Source organism: Saprolegnia diclina (genome assembly GCF_000281045.1).
Source record: "Saprolegnia diclina VS20 unplaced genomic scaffold supercont1.15, whole genome shotgun sequence".
Lineage (NCBI taxonomy): Eukaryota > Oomycota > Saprolegniomycetes > Saprolegniales > Saprolegniaceae > Saprolegnia > Saprolegnia diclina.
The window spans coordinates 143,156-164,360 of NW_008246082.1; the positions used below are offsets into that span (position 1 = coordinate 143,156).

Sequence of the window (21,205 nt, forward strand, 5' to 3'; positions counted from 1 at the left end):
GTGCGCCAGTACAAGCTCTTCTCCTTTGTCAACAACGTGCTCGAGGGCCCGATTCCGGCTGCGGTGGCGCCGATCCCAATCACAGCCGACACACGCGTCACCCTCGACGCCCGGCGACTCTTGGCGCTACCGCCCCACGCCCGGATCCCTGATGACTTCAACCACGTGGTCGTCCTGCGTCTGAACGATGCACTCCGTTACGCGTGGGGCAGATACCCCCCCCCGACCATGCTCAAGTCATGGCTCCGTTTTAAGACTTCAGCGGCCCCCCCTTTATACTTCAACTTGATACTGCGCTACCAAACACTACAGCAATATGGGCCGAGTGTGATTCGTGCTGCTTGTTTGCGAGCGTCGGTCGATTCTCTACATGCCAGAGGCTCGTGCATTCGGAATCGTTCAAGCAAAGGTAACATATATGGCGCGCCAGTGTTTCGGACCTCGAAATGCTCGAGACCAAGGGGTTTCCCTTGCTCGAGACGCAGAGGCCGCGTGTGATCCAAGCGACGCAGGGTCTCTCTACCACTGCAGTACAAAAACGGATCGTGTTCGTCTGTTCTATCCTACCTCACAATACCTATCTTCTCTGAGCTCTATGTCATCGTCGTCGGGGTGCTTTACTCGTCGTCCTTGAGCTTGGCGAGCGTCGCTTGGTGCGCAATCTCGTACTCCTTCCACGCCTCCTTTTGCCGGTGCGCGACCATGTGATGCTCGAGCACCTCTTCCATGAGCACCTTGTTGAACTCGGACGACGCGCTGCCGTACGCGGCCGCCTGGAACGCAATCACGAGCTTCGAGATCTCACGACCCGAGAAGCCATCGATGCGCGACGCCACCGAGACAAAGTCGTCGTACTCGATGTCCTTGACGACGATCTGCTTGGCCTTCGAGTTGGACTGGAGCAGGTACTTGTCGACGTACTGCTGGAGCATGCGCACGCGTTCGTCGAGGCCCGGGAGCTGGAACTCGACCATCTCATCGATACGATCGTTGATCGCCCAATCAAACTGCTCGGGCTGGTTGGACGCAAACACAATCATAAACTTGTCGCTGGCTTCGCCCGTCCGGTACAGGAACGCGTTGAGCGCGTTGCGCATGTCTTCACTCATGACTATAAGAAACAGAATCAGTCCAGTATTCGAGACGACCATGGAGAGCGTACCGGCGTTCGAGCGCTTCTGCAGGAACGCATCGGCTTCGTCGACAAAGAGGAGGAGACCGCGGTTCGAGTGCGACGCCCAGTCAAAGAGCTTGTGGATCTCTGTGACACCTTCGCGGCCAAGCGGCGCGACGTCACCGCCCGTGAGGATCGCATACTCGAGGCCCGAGTGGCGCGCGAGCGCCTTGGCGAAGAGCGTCTTACCCGTACCGGGCGGGCCGTGCAGAAGCAAGTGGCGGAACGGCGCGCGGTTCTTCTTCGTGTTGAACGTCGAGACCGCGACCGAGCGAAGGCGTTCGTCGAGCTTGGGCTCGAGAACAACGCCCTCGAGCGCGTCCGAGGGTGCGCCCATGCGAAGAAGGCGCTTCACCGACGGGATCGGGTTGGTCGCGACCTGGAGCGCCGACCGGCGCGAGGTCTCACGGACAAGGCTCGGCTTGCCGAGGCGGGCTTCAATGTAGCGGCCGGTCACGCTCGTCGAGACTTTGGCCGTATATACACCAAGCGCAAGGAGAGAGAGCGACATGACCGTGGCCGAGAGCTTCTCCGAGTCGCCCAAGAAGGCCATGACACCCGACCCGACCGTGTCGGACGCGAGCTTGATACCTTCCATGACGGTCTCGCGGTACTCCTTGGCGCGGACGCGCGCTTCCTCGAGATGCAGATCGTGGTTCAACCGTTCCTGCTTGATGCGACCTTCGACTTCGGCCGCCACCTTGGCCATCTCCGTCTTGGTGCGGAGCTCGGCTTCGTACTCGAGCGTCTTGCGGCGCGAGGCTTCCTGGCGCGCAAGCATCTCTTCCTGCTTCTTCATCTCCTGCTCCTTGAAGAGCTTCTGCGCCGCCGCCTGGTCGGCCCACTGCTTGCGCTTGAGCTGGTCCTGGTACTGCGCGCGGCGCTGGTTGTGTTCAGTCTGCGCTTCCATGTTCTTGCGCGACTCCTCGCCTTCCTTCTGGATGCGCTGCACTTCGTACGCCTTCGTGAGCGCTTCGTTCTCCTTGACCTTGGCCTGGTACTCCATCTGCTTGGTCGTCTCGGTCTCCTTGGCCAAGTTAAAGGCTTCCTTGGCGTACTTGGACTTTTCAAGGTCGCGGGCCGCCTTGGCCGCGCGCTCGAGGCCCGACGGGTCGAACGAGTAGCCGTTGTTGCTACCGCCGCTCGAGGCCTGAGCGGGCGCCGCAGGGGCAGGGGTGGCAGCGTTGGCCGGGGTCTCCTTGCGTCCGCCAAAGCCAAACATGATGCGCGGTACGATGAATCTTCTGGAATAAGGGCTCTGGGCACCAACAAAACACGAGGGGGGATGGTCCAACTGCAACTCGCATTTAATGACCTTATCTTTTGTATGGAATGTGAAATGTTGGAATAAAAATAGTGATTGGCCGAGTCGTCCACCGCCGCCAGTGGACTAAACGCACCCAACGTGCGATTGCACCAGTCTGGCGCCACGCGCAAGGACATGCACGGCCTCGCCTGTCGTCAACGACGCCTTGCACAAGGATGCCCATGTCTACTAGGTAGCACCATAGCAATACATGCACCGCGTCTGCAAAGGCGATCCTTGTCAAAATGGGCATGGCGTCCGTCGAGCCACAGGAAAGTTGGGTGTTTTTACTGCGCTGGTTGCGCCAGCTTGTGGCGCAGCTTCCGAACCGCACCGAACGCGGCGCGGCGGCTTCGATCTGCGTCGGTCCTTGTATCGCATGGGAAAGGCCGAGCCAATGACGCGACGAAGGCAGTGCCAACTGAGTCAGCACCAGCACCGTCCTTCTTGATGAGCTTGCTGGAGCTGCAGTCGCTCACAGGAGCGCCGTCCAGGAGACACCAAGTGCCCAAATCATTGCCGCCCAGTGGACGCACAAAAGGTACATGTATTCGCTGACAATGCCCGAGCGAATGAGGTCGATGTGATGAGCCCATGCTGAATGCGTTGCGACTTCATGGCTTTGGCATCACTTCGAGTACGACACCGCCACGGCCGGGCGACTGTTTGTCTCGCCCTGGCGCTCGTGGTCGCCATCTCGAGACAACTCTCTTCGACGCCGTCGAGTCCCAATGCGATCTTATTCCAAGTCTGCAACCACACAGGTTTCTTTCCTGTGACCTTGGATGCAACAGCGAAAGCAAAGAAGGGCCGGCTCTCGCCTTTCGACCGAGCCGTTTCGTTGGACGCTAGCGTCGTCGTTGCGCATCAAGCGTACCAACTTGGGCACGACCCGCTTATCCGACGCGGCGCAAGAACAAGGAGGCAACATCACAGAACGTAGTGGAATCAACGGCGTCGTATTACATGGTCCAGCCATGGCCCGTGAGGGCACATGACCTTTTCAAACTCGGCCCGTGACCCCTCACCCTGATCTAAAACTAGATCCATCGCTTACTCTTCGACGTTTTCGGTGTGCGTGCCCTTGTACGTGGCGACCTGGACGTGCTGGACGAGCGTGTAGAGCTTCTCCTTGGCGTTCTCGTCGTCGTTGCGCTTGCGCGAGAGACGGACGCGGACGCGGTACGGGATGTTGCGCACACCCTGCGACCAGATGAACTTGTTCAACTTGGCGTCGATGCGGACATCCGCCGTCTTCATGGCCTTCTGGGCGAACGACTTGATTTCGCGGACGGCCTTGGGGGCCTTCTTCTTGAAGGTACTAAGTGCTCGTTAAGGAAGTCTCCAAGGTGGGAGCTACAGAGAGGAGCTTTGGAAAAGACATGCAGATAAGAGAGCGTCAAAAAGGATACGCGCCATGGAGACGCTTGTGGAGGTTGATCGTGTAGTCACGCGAGATGACGTCGGCGACGACCGTCTTGGTGTGCTTCTTGGTGTTTTCCTTGGCCATTGTGATGCGACTTGAGCTCAGAAGGGTGAGTTTTGGAGTAGGCCAATCAGCCCAACTCGAGAAACCACGACGACCAATACTTTTTCACACCAGTCATTTGCCACCACGCCGCAGATAACCAATCAACGACCAGCATCACAACTCCGGATAATTTCATTTTATCCGGACCCGCCCGTTTTCAAAATACAGAGCCTCGTTTTGGAGTTGCTGTGCAGGACGATCCTAGCGCGATCAGAAGCAACAAGCGGGGACGCCCCGTGCTGCTATTGAAGCTACTTGTCAAGCTGGAATAAACGACATCCGACGATCTGTAAAAGAAGAGGCTTTCTTTTGGGAGAGCATGTCGAATTGCCGTTTGTACGAACGATACGTGTGGAGTGGAGGCAAGCTCCTGCAGTTGTGTGCTAACAGGTTGAACCAGGTCGAACACGAAAGGCTGTCGACATAGCTGATCTTGTTTTGTCTTGTGGCCAGTCTAATGCAGTCCATGCACGTAACGTATTAATAGCTTGGCTTTCCCACTGCAGACGAGATCGACGACCATATCCAAGGCAAATGAACGGGCGCTTGTTCAGCAGCAGAGCCATATCTCTTGGCTCCACTCTTCCTACAACCAATAGCACTGCTTTGGAGAAAAACTTGTTGGGATATTGGATCCGCTGCATTGCAACTGCGCAGCATGTTGACGAGCAATGCAATCGCAGCGCTCAACTATATAACGTGCTTGTGGGTCCAAGCGGTAGCTTATGCAAGCAGAAGCCTCGTCGCAACAGTTGTAGACAGTCTTTGATTTCGCGCAAGCCACAAGACAACACGCGTTACCGGAGCCGAGTGGCATGCAGCCAAAGTTGTTGTTCTACGACGAGAGCTATGCAAGGTCAAAGCACTATCGTACTATGTATCAACCGACCTCATAATCGATGGAAAGATCTCCCAGACAACGAGAAGTGCCAAAGGAACTACAAGCAAGCTTGACATGATCATGACCACGAGGGACATCGCCCTAAGTGTATACCCTCACACACAACTTGCACCAGATCTGCTACGACAAGGTACAGTACCAAGGAGCGTTCGTCGTAGTAAGTTAGTACAATGCGCAATAGCCATATCGAACGCCATAGCGCTTGCAAAGGAGAAAAGCCTGTCATACTACCGGTACTGTAGTAGTGCAGATAGTAGCTGGCACTCGATAAGCTCTGGTATGCTGGCACCAGCGAGGGTAATAAGCTTTGGCAGAGTGCGACACTCTGTCCTTGCCTCGCTTGCGCGGGCTAACGTAGACCGCGAATGGTGCTAACGTTATTAGACTGGTGGTGCTGTTTGCGCTCGCCGCTCTGCGTGGCCTTTGTCGCAGCTTGGGCACCCGCAAGAACTTGTTGCGATGTGGCAATCCAGTGTATCCGTAGATCATCCGGATATGCGTCTGGTGGATTTCGCGTCAAAATTGAAAATGCAGCGGCTTTTTCACGGTGCTTCGTCCATGATCATCATCATCTTCCTGCTCATGGCCGTCTTCTCGTAGCTCCGGCAGGCCGGCGTCTCTGGCCGCGCGCTGCTTCTGCATGGTCGCGCTCGATGGCCTCGTCCAGCGACGCTACCCTTGCGACGCAGGACTTTCGCACGCACACGTGCGGCGCGCTGCGCGAAGGCGACGTCGGCAGCAGCATCAAGCTCTCCGGTTGGGTCGATGCTGTGCGCGCGTTCGGGCCGCTCACGTTTGTGTCGCTTCGCGATCGACATGGCACGACGCAGCTCGTGTTCTCGGACGAACGCGTCGAGGCCGCTAACCAGCTCAAGCCCGAGTCAGTGATCCGCGTCACCGGCGCCGTGCGCGAGCGCCCAGACAACATGCGCAACGCCAACATGGCCACGGGTGCGATCGAGGTCGTCGTCGACAGCGTCGAGACGCTCAACACGTGCGCGCAGCTGCCCATCCAGGTACACCTGCTCCACGCTCCAGCGATGGCATCTCATGCGAGTAGGTGAGCACGGGCTCGGACGTTGCGACGGAAGAGACGCGGCTGCGCCACCGATACCTGGACCTGCGCCGCGCCTCATTGCAGCAAAACCTCGCCGTTCGCTCCAAGGTGGCCATGACAGGTATCAACATCTTGTTGTATGTACTCCACACGACATGACTACTCATTAGCGCGCAACTACTTGTGCGACCAGGGTTTTCTCGAAATCGAGACGCCGACGCTCTTCAAGAGCACGCCCGAAGGCGCCCGCGAGTTCCTCGTGCCCACGCGCACTAAGAACCAGTTTTACGCGCTCACGCAGAGCCCGCAGCAGTACAAGCAGGTACTACACCAACGCGTCGTCGCCATCCTTTCCGTGATTTCACACGACAGTCGTAGCTGCTCATGGTCGGCGGCTTGGACCGGTACTTTCAGCTCGCGCGCTGCTACCGTGACGAAGGCGGTCGGGCCGATCGCCAGCCCGAGTTTACCCAGATCGATCTCGAAATGTCGTTTGTCAACCAGCACGACATCATGGGCATGATCGAGGTACATGATGGCACGCATGCTGATGGTCGCGACAACTGTATTTAGGGCATGGTCAAGCAGATCTGGCACGGCGCCAACGCCTCGATCGATATGGCGACGCCGTTCCCGATCATGAGCTTTGACGAGGCCATGGACCGCTTTGGCGTCGATAAGCCCGACACGCGTTACGGCCTCGAGATGCACGACGTCCACGCGCACATGCCCAAGGACGTCTTTGGCGACGCACCGGTAGTGCGCGCGATCAACGTCAAGCAGCTCGGTCTGCACGGCTTCTCGCGCAAGGACATTAGCGAGCTGGAAGCGCTCTCAAAGCGCCTCTCGGTCGATGGCAAGGGCGCGTTTGTCGTCAAGGTCGACGAGGTACATATGACGACGCCTTGGGATCTTGAGCCAACGTGGAGTAGGGCAAAGCGTGGAAGTCGTCGCTGGCCAAGAAGCTCTCGGACGACCAGCTGACAGCGCTCAACACGGCCTTGGACGTGGACGCGGGCGACGTGCTTCTTCTTGCGTCGGGCTCGTACGCCTCGGTCTGCACGCTTCTCGGACGCATGCGTATCCAGTGTGCGCAGATGCTGTACGCCAAGGGGTTTCTCCAGAAGGAGCTCGACCCGTTCAACTACCACCACCTCTGGGTCGTGGACTTTCCCATGTTTGAACTCGACGAAGGCGGGAACGGGCTCTCAGCGACGCACCATCCGTTCACGGCGCCCCAGGCCGCGCACCTCCCGGCGCTGCAAGCGCTTCTGGCGACCAAGCACAATGCGTGGGAAGACGACGCGATGCAAGCCGCGCTCCTCAACATCAAGGCGCAGCACTTTGACTTGGTCTGCAACGGCTGGGAGCTCGGCGGTGGCTCGATCCGTCTTCACTCGATGGACCTCCAGAATGCTGTCCTGCAGCAAGTGCTCAACTTGCCCGAGGTGCAGAAGAAGAGCTTTGAGCACCTTCTAAACGCGCTTGGCCACGGCGCCCCGCCCCACGGTGGCATTGCCTTGGGCCTCGACCGGCTGGTCGCGATCCTCTGCGGCGCGTCGAGGTACTTGTGTCGCATTTGAGATGCATCACCGCACTCACGCCATGTAGCTTGCGCGATGTGATTGCATTTCCAAAGTCGACGACCGGCAACGAGCTCATGACCGGATCGCCCGGCCCCGTCACGCCCGAGCAGCTCCTCGAGTACCACATTGCCGTGAACCAGGCGACGACCGCATAGAGACGATGATACAAACACTACACGTGGCAACCAAATGAGCGTGTAGCCGGCAGACGAACGACGAACTTTCGCTTGAACGTTGGTGTTGGATGGTCCAAGGATCGCGCGCTTCAACACCTAAAGTGTCCCACCCTACCGCTCCCCACGAGCCTGCAGTTCCCACCCGCAGCGCATCCCGCGCCACCAGGTGCTGCCGGCCATGGGCCCACCACAGCCCCCACCACATTGCATACTCGCGCGTAGGCGTTGAGGTCATGCGCTCTGTTCCTGGCAGCGTCCTCGCACGTGGATCACTACCGGAAGCCAGTTCCGCATCATCCTGCAAGCTGCCAGCTGGGCGTCATGGGATGGACGCCCATCGCCAAGCGCCTCGCGTAGTCGTCCCACATAGCAGTGTGTATGGAGCTCGTACCTTGCATCGTCTGCATCAGTAGTAGCGCATGATCTTCCATGCGTCGTCGTCCATGCGTCTCCTGCATGCAGCATATCTTGTGGCCAGGACAGCGCCATCGTGCCAGCCTCTGAGCGGCCGCCACGAGGGCATGACGCAATCACATATCAACGGTTTCTTCTATATGTCTCAAATGCCTCTCTCTTTCTCTATACTGTCTCTATTAACATCTTTGAACAAGTATAAAATCTGTTTCGAGACGGTGGTGAGAATACTATAAATACCGCCTTCAACGTGCAATTTATTGATCCCGATACAAAGAATAAATGAGAATAAAAATAGCCCAATAAAATACATTGCCTTGGCTCGGATGGAACATTCGAAGCCAGCCTTTCTGCCACGCCAGAGTGGCTTTTGCATCCAACCAAACCCGGTGGAGGCACGTTCCTGCCTCGCGCCTGCGCCTCCCACGTACCCACCCGAGTAGCTATGGCACGGACCCATGCCGAGATGCTGGCGGCGCCGTACGTGCGCGGCCAGACCGACCTCTTTGAGTACCTGACCGCGCTCATGTCGACGCGCATCTTCATCTTTGATGGTGGCATGGGCACGATGATCCAGAAGCACAAGTTCTCCGAGGAAGAGTACCGCGGCGAGCGCTTCAAGGACTGGCCGCACCTTGTGAAGGGTAACAACGACCTCCTCTCGCTCACGCAGCGCCAGGTCATCAAGGACATCCACACCGAGTACATGGAGATTGGCGGCGCGCAGCTCATTGGCACCAACACGTTCTCGGGCACGACGATCGCGCAGGCCGACTACCACATGGAAGACATCGTGTACGAAATCAACTATGAGAGCGCGGCCTTGGCGCGCGAGGCGTGCGACGAGCTCACGGCCAAGAACCCGCTCATGCCCCGCTTCGTCGCCGGCTCGATCGGCCCCACGAACCGGACGCTCTCGATCTCGCCCAATGTCGAAGACCCGGGCTTCCGTAACGTCACCTTTGACGAGCTCGTCCAAGCGTACTACGAGCAAATCGAGGGCTTGATGGACGGCGGCAGCGACATCCTCCTCGTCGAGACGATCTTTGACACACTGAACGCCAAGGCCGCAGTCTTCGCCGTCGACAAGTACCAAACCGACAAGCAGACGCGCATCCCGCTCTTCATTTCCGGCACCATTGTCGACATGAGCGGGCGTACGCTGTCGGGGCAGACCACCGAGGCCTTCTACGTGAGCCTGCGGCACTCGAAGCCGTTCTGCATCGGTCTCAACTGCGCGCTTGGCGCGAACCAGATGAAGCCGTTCTTGCGGCGCCTCGCCAACGTCGCCGAGTGCTTCGTTTCGGTGTATGCCAACGCTGGTCTTCCGAACGCCATGGGCGGCTACGACGACGACCCGGTGCTCATGGCCGAGTACTGCGGCGAGTTTTGCGAAGAGGGCCTGCTCAACATGATTGGCGGCTGCTGCGGCACGACGCCCAAGCACATCGCCGCGATCGCCGCCGCCGCCGCCAAGCACCCGCCGCGGCCGACGCCGTCGCCCAAGGCGCCGTTCATGTGGCTCTCAGGGCTCGAAGACATGGTTGTCACAAAAGAGCGGTTTGCCTTCCTCAATGTCGGCGAGCGCTGCAACATTTCCGGCTCGATCCGTTTCAAGAAGCTCATTCTAAAGGGCGACTACGGCACGGCCATGGAGGTCGCGCGTGCGCAGGTCGAAGAAGGCGCGATGGTCGTCGATGTCAACGTCGACGACGGTATGCTCGATGGTGTCGCCGCCATGGAGCGCTTCCTCAAGATCGCAGTGACCGAGCCGGACGTGTCCAAGGTGCCCTTCATGATCGACTCGTCCAAGTTCCACGTCGTCGAGGCCGGGCTCAAGTGCGTCCAGGGCAAGTGCATCGTCAACTCGATCTCGCTCAAGGTCGGCGAGGCCGAGTTCATCCGCCATGCCAAGATCGTCAAGAGCTACGGCGCGGCGGTCGTCGTCATGGCGTTCGACGAGTACGGCCAGGCGGCGACCGAGGCTGAGAAGGTCCGCATCTGCAAGCGGTCGTACGACATCCTCGTCGGCCCCCACGTGCGCTTCCCGCCCGAAGACATCATCTTTGACCCCAACATTCTCACGATCGCCACCGGCATGGACGAGCACAACAACTACGGCGTCGACTTTATCAACGCGTGTCGCGTCATCAAGGAGCAGAACCCGTACTGCAAGATCAGCGGCGGCGTCTCAAACCTCTCGTTCGGCTTCCGCGGCGTCAACGTCATCCGCGAGGCCATGCACAGCGTCTTCCTCTACCATGCGGTCAAGGCCGGTATGGACATGGGCATTGTCAACGCCGGCATGCTCCAGATCTACGACGACATTCCCGCCGACCTCCTTCAGATCGTTGAAGACGTGGTCTTGAACCGAAACCCCGAGGCCACTGAGAAGCTGCTCGACCGGTCGGTCGTCGAGCGCGAGAAGGCCGAGGCCGCCAAGAAGGGCGGGACTGGCGCCGTCGTCTCGCAGCAAGAGTGGCGCACCAAGCCCGTGAACGAGCGCCTCACGCACGCGCTTGTCAAAGGCATCTCCGACTACATCGACTCGGACGTCGAAGAGATGCGACTGCTGTGCGCGCGGCCCTTGCACGTGATCGAAGGCCCGCTCATGGACGGCATGAACGTCGTCGGCGACCTCTTTGGCGCCGGCAAGATGTTTCTGCCCCAAGTCATCAAGAGCGCGCGCGTCATGAAGAAGGCGGTCGCGTACCTGCTCCCGTACATGGAGGCTGAGAAGGCGGCCAAGCAAGCAGAAGACAAAGCCAACGGCATCATCAGCGAAGCCGACGACGAAGACTCGATGTACGCGGGCAAGGTGCTCATGGCGACCGTCAAAGGCGACGTGCATGACATTGGCAAGAACATTGTCGGCGTCGTCCTCGGCTGCAACAACTACAAGATCATTGACGCCGGCGTCATGGTGCCCTGCGAAGAGATTCTGCGCCTCGCCAAAGAGCACAAGGTCGACATCATTGGCCTCTCGGGGCTCATCACGCCGTCGCTCGATGAAATGGTGTTTGTCGCCAAGGAGATGGCCAAAGCCGGCATGACGCAGCCACTCATGATTGGCGGTGCAACGACCTCCAAGATGCACGCGGCCGTCAAGATTGCGCCGCAGTACGCGACGATCGACCACCCGGTCATCCACGTGCTCGATGCGTCCCGGTCGGTCGTCGTCGTCGGCAACCTCCTGAAAGAAGACGAGAAGGCTGAGTTTGTCGAAGAGATCCTCGAAGAGTACGAAGAGATGCGCGAAGACTACTACGCCTCCTTGGATGACGTCAAGATGGTGCCGTACGACCGCATTCGCGAGCGGGGCCTGCACATTGACTTTGCGACTGCGCCGCCGCACGGGCACAGCCACTTCCTCGGCAATCACGTCGTCGACAACGTCGACCTCCACGATTTGCTGCCGTTCATCGACTGGAACCCGTTCTTCCAGACGTGGGAGCTCCGCGGCCGGTACCCGAACCGCGGGTACCCCAAGATCTTTGACGACGAGAACGTCGGCGCCGAAGCCAAGAAGCTCTTTGACGATGCGCAAAAGATGCTCCAAGAAATCCTCAAGGCCAAGTCGCTCGCGGTGCGCGGCGTGATTGGTATCTACAAGGCGCACCGCGTCGGCGAAGACGTGGTCATCTACGACCCCAAGCAGCCAAATAAGGTCCTCGACACGTTCCACATGCTCCGCCAGCAGGCCGAGAAGGAGACGGACGAGCCGTACTTGTCGCTGGCCGACTTTGTGTCGCCGGCCGAGCTCGGGTTGGAGGACCATGTCGGTATGTTTGCGGTCGGCTGCTTTGGCGTCGAGGAGCTCGGCCTCAAATACGAGGCCAAGCACGACGACTACTCCAAGATCATGGCCCAAGCGATCGGCGACCGCCTCGTCGAAGCGTTTGCCGAGTACATTCACCGCGACATGCGCGTCCGGCTCTGGGGCTACGCGCAGCACGAGGAGCTCGCGCAAGAAGATCTGCTCAAGGTCAAGTACGACGGGATTCGGCCGGCCCCTGGGTACCCGAGCCAGCCCGACCACACGGAGAAGCGCACGATGTGGAACCTCCTCAACGCCGAGGCGCTCGGTCTCCATCTCTCGGAGAACTTTGTGATGATGCCAGCGTCGTCGGTGAGCGCGCTCTGCTTTGCCCACCCGGCGTCGCAGTACTTTGCCGTCGGCAAAATCGCCAAGGACCAAGTCGAAGCGTACGCGGCCCGGAAGAAGCAGTCGGTCGAGCTGACGGAAAAATGGCTCTCGCCGATCCTCGCGTACGACCGCGACTAAGACGACATGAAGCATTGCGCGTGTGGCGACGGACCCTGCCAGGCAACACGAACACGCCTGCCACGGTCGCATGTGCTTGAGTGCACGTGTGGCTACATCCCATGCAACCATGTCATGTAGTGGCCCACACGAGCAGTGCTGCGTAGTCGATCATCAACTAATCTAATGACTCAATATCTTTCTTGTTCATTTGCGGATCTCGGATATGAAAAGGGCGGGACGACGGCGGTGGGACGCACAAGCCTCCAAGGCTTCGGTCGTTTTGTCGCCCTTGCGTTTCGTGTCGACTTAGTCTACGACAACTAACTACAATGCACTTGGAAGACGCGCAGTGGTGCTTTGGTCGGCGGCGGATGCATTCCTTAGCTGCCAAGACGCGTCGATGGAATACAGTGCATGCATAGGGTAGCTCTATTGATGCAAGGGCTGTACAAGAACGGAGGTTTACAAGTGGTGGCTTTTCTATGGGGTCGGGACAGGGCGCCGGACGACGACGACGAGTATGAGAAGACGGAGGAAGGGGCTCAGCACGACATGCTTAGACCGTCGGCGGGGCTCAGCTTGGCCTTCTTGGGGCGCGAGAAGAAGGCCGAGGCAGGCGGCGATGCGAACGCATGGAACTTGGAGTCGAGGATCACGGGGTTGCCAGCACGCGTCGGCGGGCTCGTGAGCTCGACGTCCGGCCGCTGCACGATCGAGCGAAAGTGCCACTTGGCGCGGTCGCCGAGTAGCGCCTCAAACTCGTCTGGGTGGGCGCAAAGCTCTTCTTTTTCGCACCTGTGCCATGCACGATGATGAGTGGCCATCGTCGTCGCATGCACCATGCATGTACTACCGGTCGAGGGACGAGTCGCGGAAGATGAGCTCGGGTGAGGTCACGCGCCGGGGCCGGGGCGCGCAGAGCGGCTTGGCGTGGCGGCTCGCGTCCACGTCCAGGCCCGGATCCGCCTTGTCCGCAGCCCGCCACCGGCCGGCCTCGGGCGGGGAGTTTGCTCGCAGCATGTGCAAAACCAAAACTGACTGCGAATTTGTATGGAATTCCATTGCGCGTGATGACGACGGCGCGTATCCGGAGGGCTGTTGCAACGCCCAAGATAGGATAGTCGCACGCAACTGAACCTGCCACACACAGCAGCAGCCGATGCAGGCTCTTCTCGCCGGCCATCGACACTGCGGCGCATGCCGTTTATCGATGCAATTCTACCAAGGCACTACGGTACGCTTCGTAGCAAAGACGGACACTGGTCCGGCGGCAGGCACCCACCATGTCCTTGCTTGTTCTGCTACCGGCACGGAAATAGACTACAAGTTGGGTGTTATTAGATTGCTGCGCTGTCGCAGGTATTTTGGTGAGGAAGCCCTTGGTATCCGGATGGCATACAGCCACCGCACGCTGCCACGCAATCATCTCGTCTTCGGCGGTGTCCATCGAAGAAGCTCATACTTGGATGTCGTCTTCAGCTACCCTCTAGCAATGTGGTCCTTACTTGGGTTGCTTGGACGACGAGATGTAGCGTTGACGGTGCTGGCGAGCGAGTTCGAGTCCTCTCGCCTTCTGTGGTTGTGGCAAAATGCACTGGGACCGAATTGGTTTCTTATACAGAGCGGGGCTCAATTACATGTACAAGCCAGCGGCAAAGCCAGCAGCAAAGCCGCTCGACGACGGAAAGTTGTACTGCGCAAACTCGAGGAAGCGCTTCCACCAAATCTTGAAGTCCTTCTGCGTGATCTTGCCATCCCCATCAGGGTCGACGGCCGCGATCGCGTCCTTCTCGACCTTGCCCCAGTTGATGTTGATGTAGCCCTTGTGCGCCGCGACCTGTCGACGCGGTGAGCATCCATACATCGCATATTGATTTCTTTTGTACCTGGGCCATGACAAAGATGATACCAATGCTGACCGCCGCAGCCTTGCCGACTTGCTTGACGGCCATGCCCGAGCAAAAGCCGACGAAACCACCAAACGAGACCTCGCCAATCTTGGCGCCAAACTGGTCAATGAGGCGGCTCACAGGGTCGTCGTCCTTGCTCACGCTGCCCTTGGCATCACCCTCCTACTCGCGTCATGAGCCTTCCATTGCATGGGCACTTCGCTTACCTTGCCGTCGGCGGCTTGGCACAGCACAGCTGATATAATAGCATCATGAGCGGGAGCAACTAACGCCAGGCGTACCGTTGTGGGAGAGCGACATGGCCATGCCAAGCATCGCCATGCCCGAGAGGCGCACGACGGCCTTGCGGCCATCAAACTTGAGCGCGACTAAGATGCAAAGATGACATCAAGCCGCATGGTTTGAGCGTCAAGCACCGTTGGAGCGGGCCGAGCGCGTGGCGAGGGCGCGGACAAAGGACGTGCGCTTGGCAACTACAGAAGCGCGTGAGGCCATGGCCTTCGCCGCAGCGTAGCGTACGGGTGCGGGTCTGGGACCGAACGACCGAGGCAAACATGATGTGTGTTGGTCAATTCCACGAATGACGCTGTTGGGGTGGCAGATTCCGTGCCCCGGGGTCCGGCTCGAACGGCTTGTTAGCCAATCAATGCGATGGGATCTTGTGGCGAAAGTTCCGACCCGAGCCTTTTTTGTCGCAGCTGCTTGTCTTTTCAGCGCGCGCGGAGGTTGCTCGAAGAAGCGGCGACGCAAAAAGCCAGCCTTGTCCTACTTGACAGTGAATAGTGTACTACTCGTCTGTCGCATTAGCTAGTTGGACATGCACAAGGACATGCAGCTCATCACTTCCGAGCGACCCGGTTGAGCGACCCATGTCGATGCAACAGCGTTCTCGCGGCCCATTGGCGCACGGCGAATGGTCGGCAACCATCTTGGCTCGAATCGAATCGACTTCGTCCTCGCTGGTTCGAATTAGTAGGAGCGAAAGCAAGCACGGGCTTCTGGCGTGCATGACTCGGCATGTAGCGGTATCGCCCTGTGCAGAGCAGTCGAGCAGCCGAGCTGTGTCGCGGAGCTGTGGCTGTCGTCTCGCGTTCTTGAAGTTGAGCGACGTGTAGGTGTAGCTAGCGTGTCTCGGGTTGCGCCCGTTTATATCGCCCGACCAACTCGACACCACCGCCTGAGCTGAGGCACGGTCATTTCGTGAGCTTGAACCGATGGCCCGCCCAAGTGTGTTGCGTTGTTGGGTCGACTTGGCAATGACAAGCAAGACCTCGTCAGTGAACGTGGTACACTCCGATGACAAGCAACTCGGCCCTTGTGCTGCTGCTGAATCTGCGCGACGTTGCCTCACCGTCGAGTCCCTTCGAATGGCGACCGCAACACACGGCAATAGTGTTTTCGTTGGTCTCGGTGTTTCGAGCAAAGACTACATTATCTACCGGTACAGATTCCTATTCCTGCTCGTTTGCCATTGTCAATGGAAAAGACGACGATGATTGCAGTGCAACAGTCAGGATACCGGCCATTTCGGCGTCTCCTCAAGATCCATCAGGGTGCTTTGCTGTGTTGCGCCGGAAGGACGCAAGGATGTAGTATTGCGAGCCAAGCCGATCAACGAGGTAAGACCACTAGGGCAGGACGCTGATGGAAGCGCGCTACAGCCGCCAACAGCTTGCACAGGAGCCGATATAGGTCGTGTTGATGGAGACGCCAGCAAGAGTTTCGTATTTTGACCAATCCGAGGCCCGTTGTTCGCTTTTGGCCAATCAAGCACCGATGCGGACCGATTTTCGATTTTCCGTTTGCCGTACAGCACAGTCGGCGAGGTCGTCAGCAGCGACGACGGGATGCATGACGCCGTTGCCACCTACGGCTTCATCCTCGCGAGCGCACAGCGCGCATGCGCTTCGTCGCCGTCAAGTGTCTACCTCTGGAAGCTCCGGGAAATCCGCATCCGCCTGCGTGACGCGAGCTACAAGGACGACGCGTCCTTTGTCCAAGACCTCGTCATGTTGCTTCGCTCCGTCAATGATGCAGCAGTGTATTCAGTAGCCGCCAACGAAATTCAAGCAGCCATGAGGCAGATGGGCCTGCCGCCTCCGACACTACCTCCGTGGCCAACACCCGCACTGGCTGTTCTGCCGCCGACCCCACTGGACCATGCTGCGGTCTTGCGCCAGTCCGAAGAGCAGCTCAAGCGATGTGTTCGCGCGCCACCGAGTGCTCAGCGCCCATCGGCTTTGAAAGCACCGAACCAGAAGCCGGCAACACCCAAGGCGACGACGCCACGGGTGCCCAAGCCCAAAGCGCGACCGAAAGCAGCAGCAACCAGTGTACCGATCAAAGTCGAACCGACGACGCTGGTACCCGCAAGGCCGCGAAGTGCTCGGTCGGCTTCGACTAACAGCGAGCCGAGTCGCCCGTCTCGGGCAGCTGCAGTCGCAGAGAGAACGAGGAGCACCGAGACACGGTCGAGGGCGGCAAGAACCAAGGTGACACCTCGGAAAGCAAGCAGCCCAGCGCTTCCTCCGAGCAAGCCGCGATCGCGCACCAGGAAGCCCGTCGTGATTAAAATGGAAGTCACCGAAACCGAGGTCGACGACGACGACGCGCCCCGGCGAAAGGTGGGTCGCCCGCCGCTGATCCCGCTCGAGCCGCACATCGCGGATGCCCCGACGCTGGCGAGGCTCGAGATTCTTCGTTCGCTGCCAGAGCAAGGCTTGTGCCCGCACCTGGAGCGCCAAGCCATCAACCTCTACTCCAACAAGCGCGAGCGGCTTCTGGCGCCAGTCGCCATGGGGGCGCTCAAAGGTAGTACCATGCAGTTTGCCTACGAATCGACATACGAGAAGGCTCATGCCACTAGATGGACACATTGTCTGCCGAGGCGACGAGCCCAAGACCTTCAAGCAGTTCTTCAAGCAGCACGTCAAAAACTCAATGCCGGGGCAAAGTCCATGTGCTCACATTTACATTGTCTCGATGAAGAAGAGCTTGGATCTGCACCTCTTGGTACGCGCTTCGATCCCGCGCCCGCTTACGATTTGATTTGAAAGGAGTGCAACCACTACGCGGCCATGGAAGCGTCCATCAAGCCTTACAATAAGACGGCCGCTGGCACCGGTCCTGCACTGGTAGATGCTAGCCGATCCTCCGCACGGTGACTCATGTAACGTAGACCCCGAGAACCTCCCGCAAGCGCAAGCGCGAAGCCAAGGAGAAACCATCGACACCCTCGGATTCGGATCTCGTCGCTACCTAAGATCGTAGCTTCAATAGAAAAAAGTCTCGCGTCGTTGCGTGTGTTGGTGTGTGCAGCGTCGGTCTCAACCTTCTCAACCGTGTAGGCCAGTCGGTTTGCAGCGGTCGACTATGCAAGCCGTTCGAATCATCGAGCCGAACGAATAGCAACCGAGCGGTTGGTCGAAACGACCACGAAACCGACGGTTGCGAGCCGACTCTTCCCCATACATTTGGGACTGCCGTCGAGGACAGGAGCATGGCGGACGAAGCCGACGACGTCGACGCGGGCAACAAGGACGAAGGCAACAAGGAGCTCAAGGCGCGCGATGTACGCAGCCTCTTGCTTGCCTCCGCCGACGCCACATGCATGCTAGGATACGGCGGTCGCCATCATGGGCAACGTCCTCGAGAAGCTGCGGATCCTCGGGTACGACAAGGAGCTCTCCAAGAAGAAGAACTTTGTCCCGCTCACGGATACACATTTCGCCCTCGCTGCTACGAACGCCAGGTACGAGCACGAAGCTATCGATCCAAGTAGACGCCATGCGCATCGTGCTCATCATCCTGCGCCTGTAGCGGTGGGCAGTTTAAAGGCTTCCTCGAGCTGGTCGTGTTCCTAATGAAGGTCTGCGAGCAAGACTTTGTCGTCGACAAGTACGACGACCCAAACACGAGCGTCAACAAGCTCATCCTCGCGCTCAAGATCATGGGTTTTCCCCTCGACTTTCCCGCAGCCAAGCTCAAGCAAGGCTACGGCGAGGCCGTATGCTCGGCGCTCGAATTCATTTGCGACAAGGCGCTCGCGGCCAAAGGCTTTAGCTGGACCAAGCCCAAGTACCCCAAGGAAGAGTACGCGGAAGAAGCCGAAGTCGACGAGAACCTCGAGGTCGAAGCCGACGACGACGACGTGGTTGTCGAGGAAGAGGAAGAGCTGTACGTGGATGTGATCCGCGCCAAGACCGAGGACTCGGAGCTCGAAGCATCGACCAACCAAATCATCTTGGCGGCTGTATGTACCCTACGAAGCGGGACGACGCCGCATCGATGCGTAGGTGGACCCGCTGCTGTGGAAAACCGAACTCGAGCGCGTGGGGCCCAAGCTCAAGTCCAAGATCAAGGAGGACGACGGAAAGGAGTGGCACACGCACATTGAGCAAACCAAAAAACACGATGCGGTTGGCCTACGACATGGACGACGTGGATGCAAGCACCGACTGCTGTAGACGATCCAAGACAACCTCGCGTCCACGGCCGCGCAGCTCAAGGAGATCACAAAGCAGCTGACCGAAGTCATTGGCCGTATGGACGCCAAGGAAAAGTACATCAACAACCAGTTCGACCACTTGGTATCTATGGCCACCCGAGCGATTTCGATATGGATAGCACTCTGCGTAGCGGCAAGAATACCACCAAGTGAAAGAGAAGCTCCTCGCCGTGAGCGAGCGATGCAAGGAAGGCACCGAGAAGGTCAACGGCATGACCAACCAGCACACCGAGATCACCGAGCAGCTGCGAGAGACCAAGGTGATGGCAATGCGGCATGGACCTGTCGTCAACGAGCTGCGTAGACCGACATGGACAGCAAGGGAAGCAAGATGACGGATACAACGCCGCTCGTGCAAATCAAGTCGGCGCTACAGACCCTCAAGGGCGAGATCAAGAACTTTGAGCTGCGCATTGGCGTTGTCGGGTACGTTCGTGTCGTCCAGTGACTGGTAACTCATGACGGACTATAGCCACACGCTACTCCAGTCAAAATCCAAGCAAAAGATCCACGGCAAACGCCCGGGGGACTCGAAAGCCGTGGACCCCGAATACGACCACAGCGATGACGACTTGGATTGATGACATACCACCGTCATCCGTGAGTGGCAGCGGCGTCGTCCCGAGTCGATTAGAGACTACAACGCGCAGTGGTATCGGTCAACAAACTATGCGAAATATAAATGTTCAACTGCCGTCGGTACGCTGTCGCTCCCAGTGCTGACAGCGACGTATCGGCGTCGTCCTGCCGCGAGTTTCGGCGACGCAAAAATCGACCTTGGATATTCTCTCGGTCTACGTCAACACACACATCGCCGGTCTTGCTCGCTATGCTGGAACATGGCCCGTCACTCGTGCTCGATCGGTCTGCCCGTGCATACTGCCTCGGCACGTGGCTGCGTTTGTAGAGTGCTTGAGCGGGTTAGGGCAATGAAAATGGGAATAGGGTTTCCTGGCACAGGCGTCTCTACGTCGCCGATAGACGCGCCAACATAACATGAAACCGAGTTATCTAAATCCTAATCGTCTTATCTAGTACATCTTATCTAGTACGTCGACGTGCACGTAGGATTTGAACAGAATTGAATTACAAAAGGAGGTTAGTACGACGACGGCGCGCCAGCTATCCAGGGTTATGTAAGACGCGACGTTATAATGGAAAAACCGTACCGCTGGGCGATCCCTTGATCATCTTGACGCCCGAGCTCGTGCCAAGGCGCGTCGCACCGGCTTCCATCATGATCTCCGCGTCTTCGAGCGATCGAATGCCGCCGCTGGCCTTGACCTGGACGCCGTGGGGATGCGCGAGCGACGCCATGAGGCGAACGTCCACCACGGACGCACCACGCGTCGAGAAGCCCGTCGACGTCTTGATAAAGTCGGCGCCGGCCGCGATCGCGAGCTTGCTCGCCGTCTCAATCTCAGCTTCGGTCAAGAGAGCTGTCTCCAAGATGACCTTGGAGAGGACGTTGTTGCGCTTGCAGACCGAGACGACCGCGCTACATCGGAAGCATGAGTGCCAGTACGATGTAAAGAAAGGATCTTACCAAATATCACGCAAGACGTAGGCGTGGTCGCCGGCCTTGAGCTTGCCGACGGCAATGACCATGTCGATTTCTTCGGCGCCATGGCGAATGCAGTCGTCCGTCTCGAACGCCTTGGTCTCGGATGTGCTCGCGCCAAGCGGGAAGCCCACAACGCAGCACACCTTGACGCGGGGCTGCTGGCGCTTGCGGTGGCGCTCGAGGCCATCGAGCGTCTACAGAATCGTTGCATCAGCCATCGACATAGGGCGGCTTCATGCGTACCTCACGCGCGTACGAAGCATACATGCTGTTGACACACACGGAGCAAAAATTGTGCTCGTACGCTTCCTTGCAGAGCGTCGCAATCTCGTCCGGCGTCGCATCCGCCTGCATGATCATGAGCTCGCGCTAGCCACATACAAAGGTATCTACCTTGAGAAGCGTATGGTCGATGGCCCGGCGCACGGTGGCGAGCGGGTCGTGCTTGGCCTCGTCCGCCGCGTCGACCTCGTCGTCGCCGGGCGCAGGCAGCTCGCCCGTGTACTTGGGGCACGAGCGCAGATGCGAGAGAAGGCGGTTGACCGACTTGGACACGGAGGACTTGCAGTGCTTGCACTCCATGCGGCTCATCTTGAGGTTGAGAGACGGGTCGGACTCGACCTCGTCAAACTCGTCCCAGGCTGCGAGCTTCTTCTTGGGCATGGCGTCGTCGATTTCAAAATGAGCAGCCTACAAATAAGCAGAATTTTAGCCAATCGGGGACAGCGTGTTTATGCCACGGACCATGTTTAAACGTAGTAAAACCGATATGGGTGGCGGGGTGAAAGTGTGAAAATGAAGCCGATGCACAG

General features: G+C 58.6%; 9 protein-coding genes across 10 annotated transcripts; 4 read left to right on the forward strand and 5 right to left on the reverse strand.

The window, feature by feature from the left end:
• Window positions 1-526: 526 nt before the first annotated feature.
• Window positions 527-2,423, reverse strand: SDRG_05630 (hypothetical protein). The gene is made up of 2 exons (XM_008611356.1): window positions 1,163-2,423; window positions 527-1,111 (listed from the first exon to the last, which is right to left on the reverse strand). Exons 1-2 carry the CDS (start codon window positions 2,394-2,396, stop codon window positions 618-620), a joined length of 1,728 nt encoding a protein of 575 aa, XP_008609578.1. The 5' UTR covers window positions 2,397-2,423; the 3' UTR covers window positions 527-617.
• A 997-nt stretch (window positions 2,424-3,420) lies between these two features.
• SDRG_05631 (50S ribosomal protein L31e) lies at window positions 3,421-4,073 on the reverse strand. Its single transcript, XM_008611357.1, has 2 exons — window positions 3,893-4,073; window positions 3,421-3,801 (listed from the first exon to the last, which is right to left on the reverse strand). The coding sequence occupies exons 1-2, from the start codon at window positions 3,988-3,990 to the stop codon at window positions 3,534-3,536; spliced, it is 366 nt and encodes a 121-aa protein (XP_008609579.1). The 5' UTR covers window positions 3,991-4,073; the 3' UTR covers window positions 3,421-3,533.
• A 1,369-nt stretch (window positions 4,074-5,442) lies between these two features.
• SDRG_05632 (aspartyl-tRNA synthetase) lies at window positions 5,443-8,299 on the forward strand. The gene is made up of 8 exons (XM_008611358.1): window positions 5,443-5,459; window positions 5,513-5,928; window positions 5,973-6,090; window positions 6,140-6,291; window positions 6,348-6,497; window positions 6,543-6,857; window positions 6,902-7,533; window positions 7,581-8,299. Exons 2-8 carry the CDS (start codon window positions 5,566-5,568, stop codon window positions 7,708-7,710), a joined length of 1,860 nt encoding a protein of 619 aa, XP_008609580.1. The 5' UTR covers window positions 5,443-5,459; window positions 5,513-5,565; the 3' UTR covers window positions 7,711-8,299.
• A 213-nt stretch (window positions 8,300-8,512) lies between these two features.
• SDRG_05633 (methionine synthase) lies at window positions 8,513-12,619 on the forward strand. The gene has a single exon (XM_008611359.1). The coding sequence runs from the start codon at window positions 8,591-8,593 to the stop codon at window positions 12,428-12,430; it is 3,840 nt and encodes a 1,279-aa protein (XP_008609581.1). The 5' UTR covers window positions 8,513-8,590; the 3' UTR covers window positions 12,431-12,619.
• SDRG_05634 (hypothetical protein) lies at window positions 12,603-13,498 on the reverse strand. Its single transcript, XM_008611360.1, has 2 exons — window positions 13,266-13,498; window positions 12,603-13,207 (listed from the first exon to the last, which is right to left on the reverse strand). The coding sequence occupies exons 1-2, from the start codon at window positions 13,472-13,474 to the stop codon at window positions 12,955-12,957; spliced, it is 462 nt and encodes a 153-aa protein (XP_008609582.1). The 5' UTR covers window positions 13,475-13,498; the 3' UTR covers window positions 12,603-12,954.
• A 212-nt stretch (window positions 13,499-13,710) lies between these two features.
• On the reverse strand, window positions 13,711-14,944 carry SDRG_05635 (hypothetical protein). Its single transcript, XM_008611361.1, has 6 exons — window positions 14,842-14,944; window positions 14,739-14,795; window positions 14,604-14,690; window positions 14,529-14,557; window positions 14,299-14,484; window positions 13,711-14,249 (listed from the first exon to the last, which is right to left on the reverse strand). Exons 1-6 carry the CDS (start codon window positions 14,876-14,878, stop codon window positions 14,046-14,048), a joined length of 600 nt encoding a protein of 199 aa, XP_008609583.1. The 5' UTR covers window positions 14,879-14,944; the 3' UTR covers window positions 13,711-14,045.
• Window positions 14,945-16,086: 1,142 nt separating this feature from the next.
• On the forward strand, window positions 16,087-17,616 carry SDRG_05636. Of its 2 annotated transcripts, none has more exons than XM_008611362.1 (4): window positions 16,087-17,133; window positions 17,175-17,334; window positions 17,379-17,456; window positions 17,501-17,616. In XM_008611362.1, exons 1-2 carry the CDS (start codon window positions 16,170-16,172, stop codon window positions 17,186-17,188), a joined length of 978 nt encoding a protein of 325 aa, XP_008609584.1. In that variant the 5' UTR covers window positions 16,087-16,169; the 3' UTR covers window positions 17,189-17,334; window positions 17,379-17,456; window positions 17,501-17,616. The 2 variants fall into 2 exon arrangements, with proteins under 2 accessions (XP_008609584.1, XP_008609585.1); XM_008611363.1 differs by having other exon boundaries at window positions 17,189-17,334.
• A 158-nt stretch (window positions 17,617-17,774) lies between these two features.
• Window positions 17,775-19,567, forward strand: SDRG_05637 (hypothetical protein). Its single transcript, XM_008611364.1, has 8 exons — window positions 17,775-17,893; window positions 17,940-18,073; window positions 18,142-18,574; window positions 18,618-18,740; window positions 18,789-18,911; window positions 18,961-19,089; window positions 19,134-19,255; window positions 19,302-19,567. Exons 1-8 carry the CDS (start codon window positions 17,822-17,824, stop codon window positions 19,408-19,410), a joined length of 1,245 nt encoding a protein of 414 aa, XP_008609586.1. The 5' UTR covers window positions 17,775-17,821; the 3' UTR covers window positions 19,411-19,567.
• A 327-nt stretch (window positions 19,568-19,894) lies between these two features.
• On the reverse strand, window positions 19,895-21,175 carry SDRG_05638 (hypothetical protein). Its single transcript, XM_008611365.1, has 6 exons — window positions 21,138-21,175; window positions 20,787-21,083; window positions 20,637-20,741; window positions 20,376-20,587; window positions 19,999-20,327; window positions 19,895-19,951 (listed from the first exon to the last, which is right to left on the reverse strand). The coding sequence occupies exons 1-6, from the start codon at window positions 21,138-21,140 to the stop codon at window positions 19,929-19,931; spliced, it is 969 nt and encodes a 322-aa protein (XP_008609587.1). The 5' UTR covers window positions 21,141-21,175; the 3' UTR covers window positions 19,895-19,928.
• Between the last annotated feature and the right edge of the window lie 30 nt (window positions 21,176-21,205).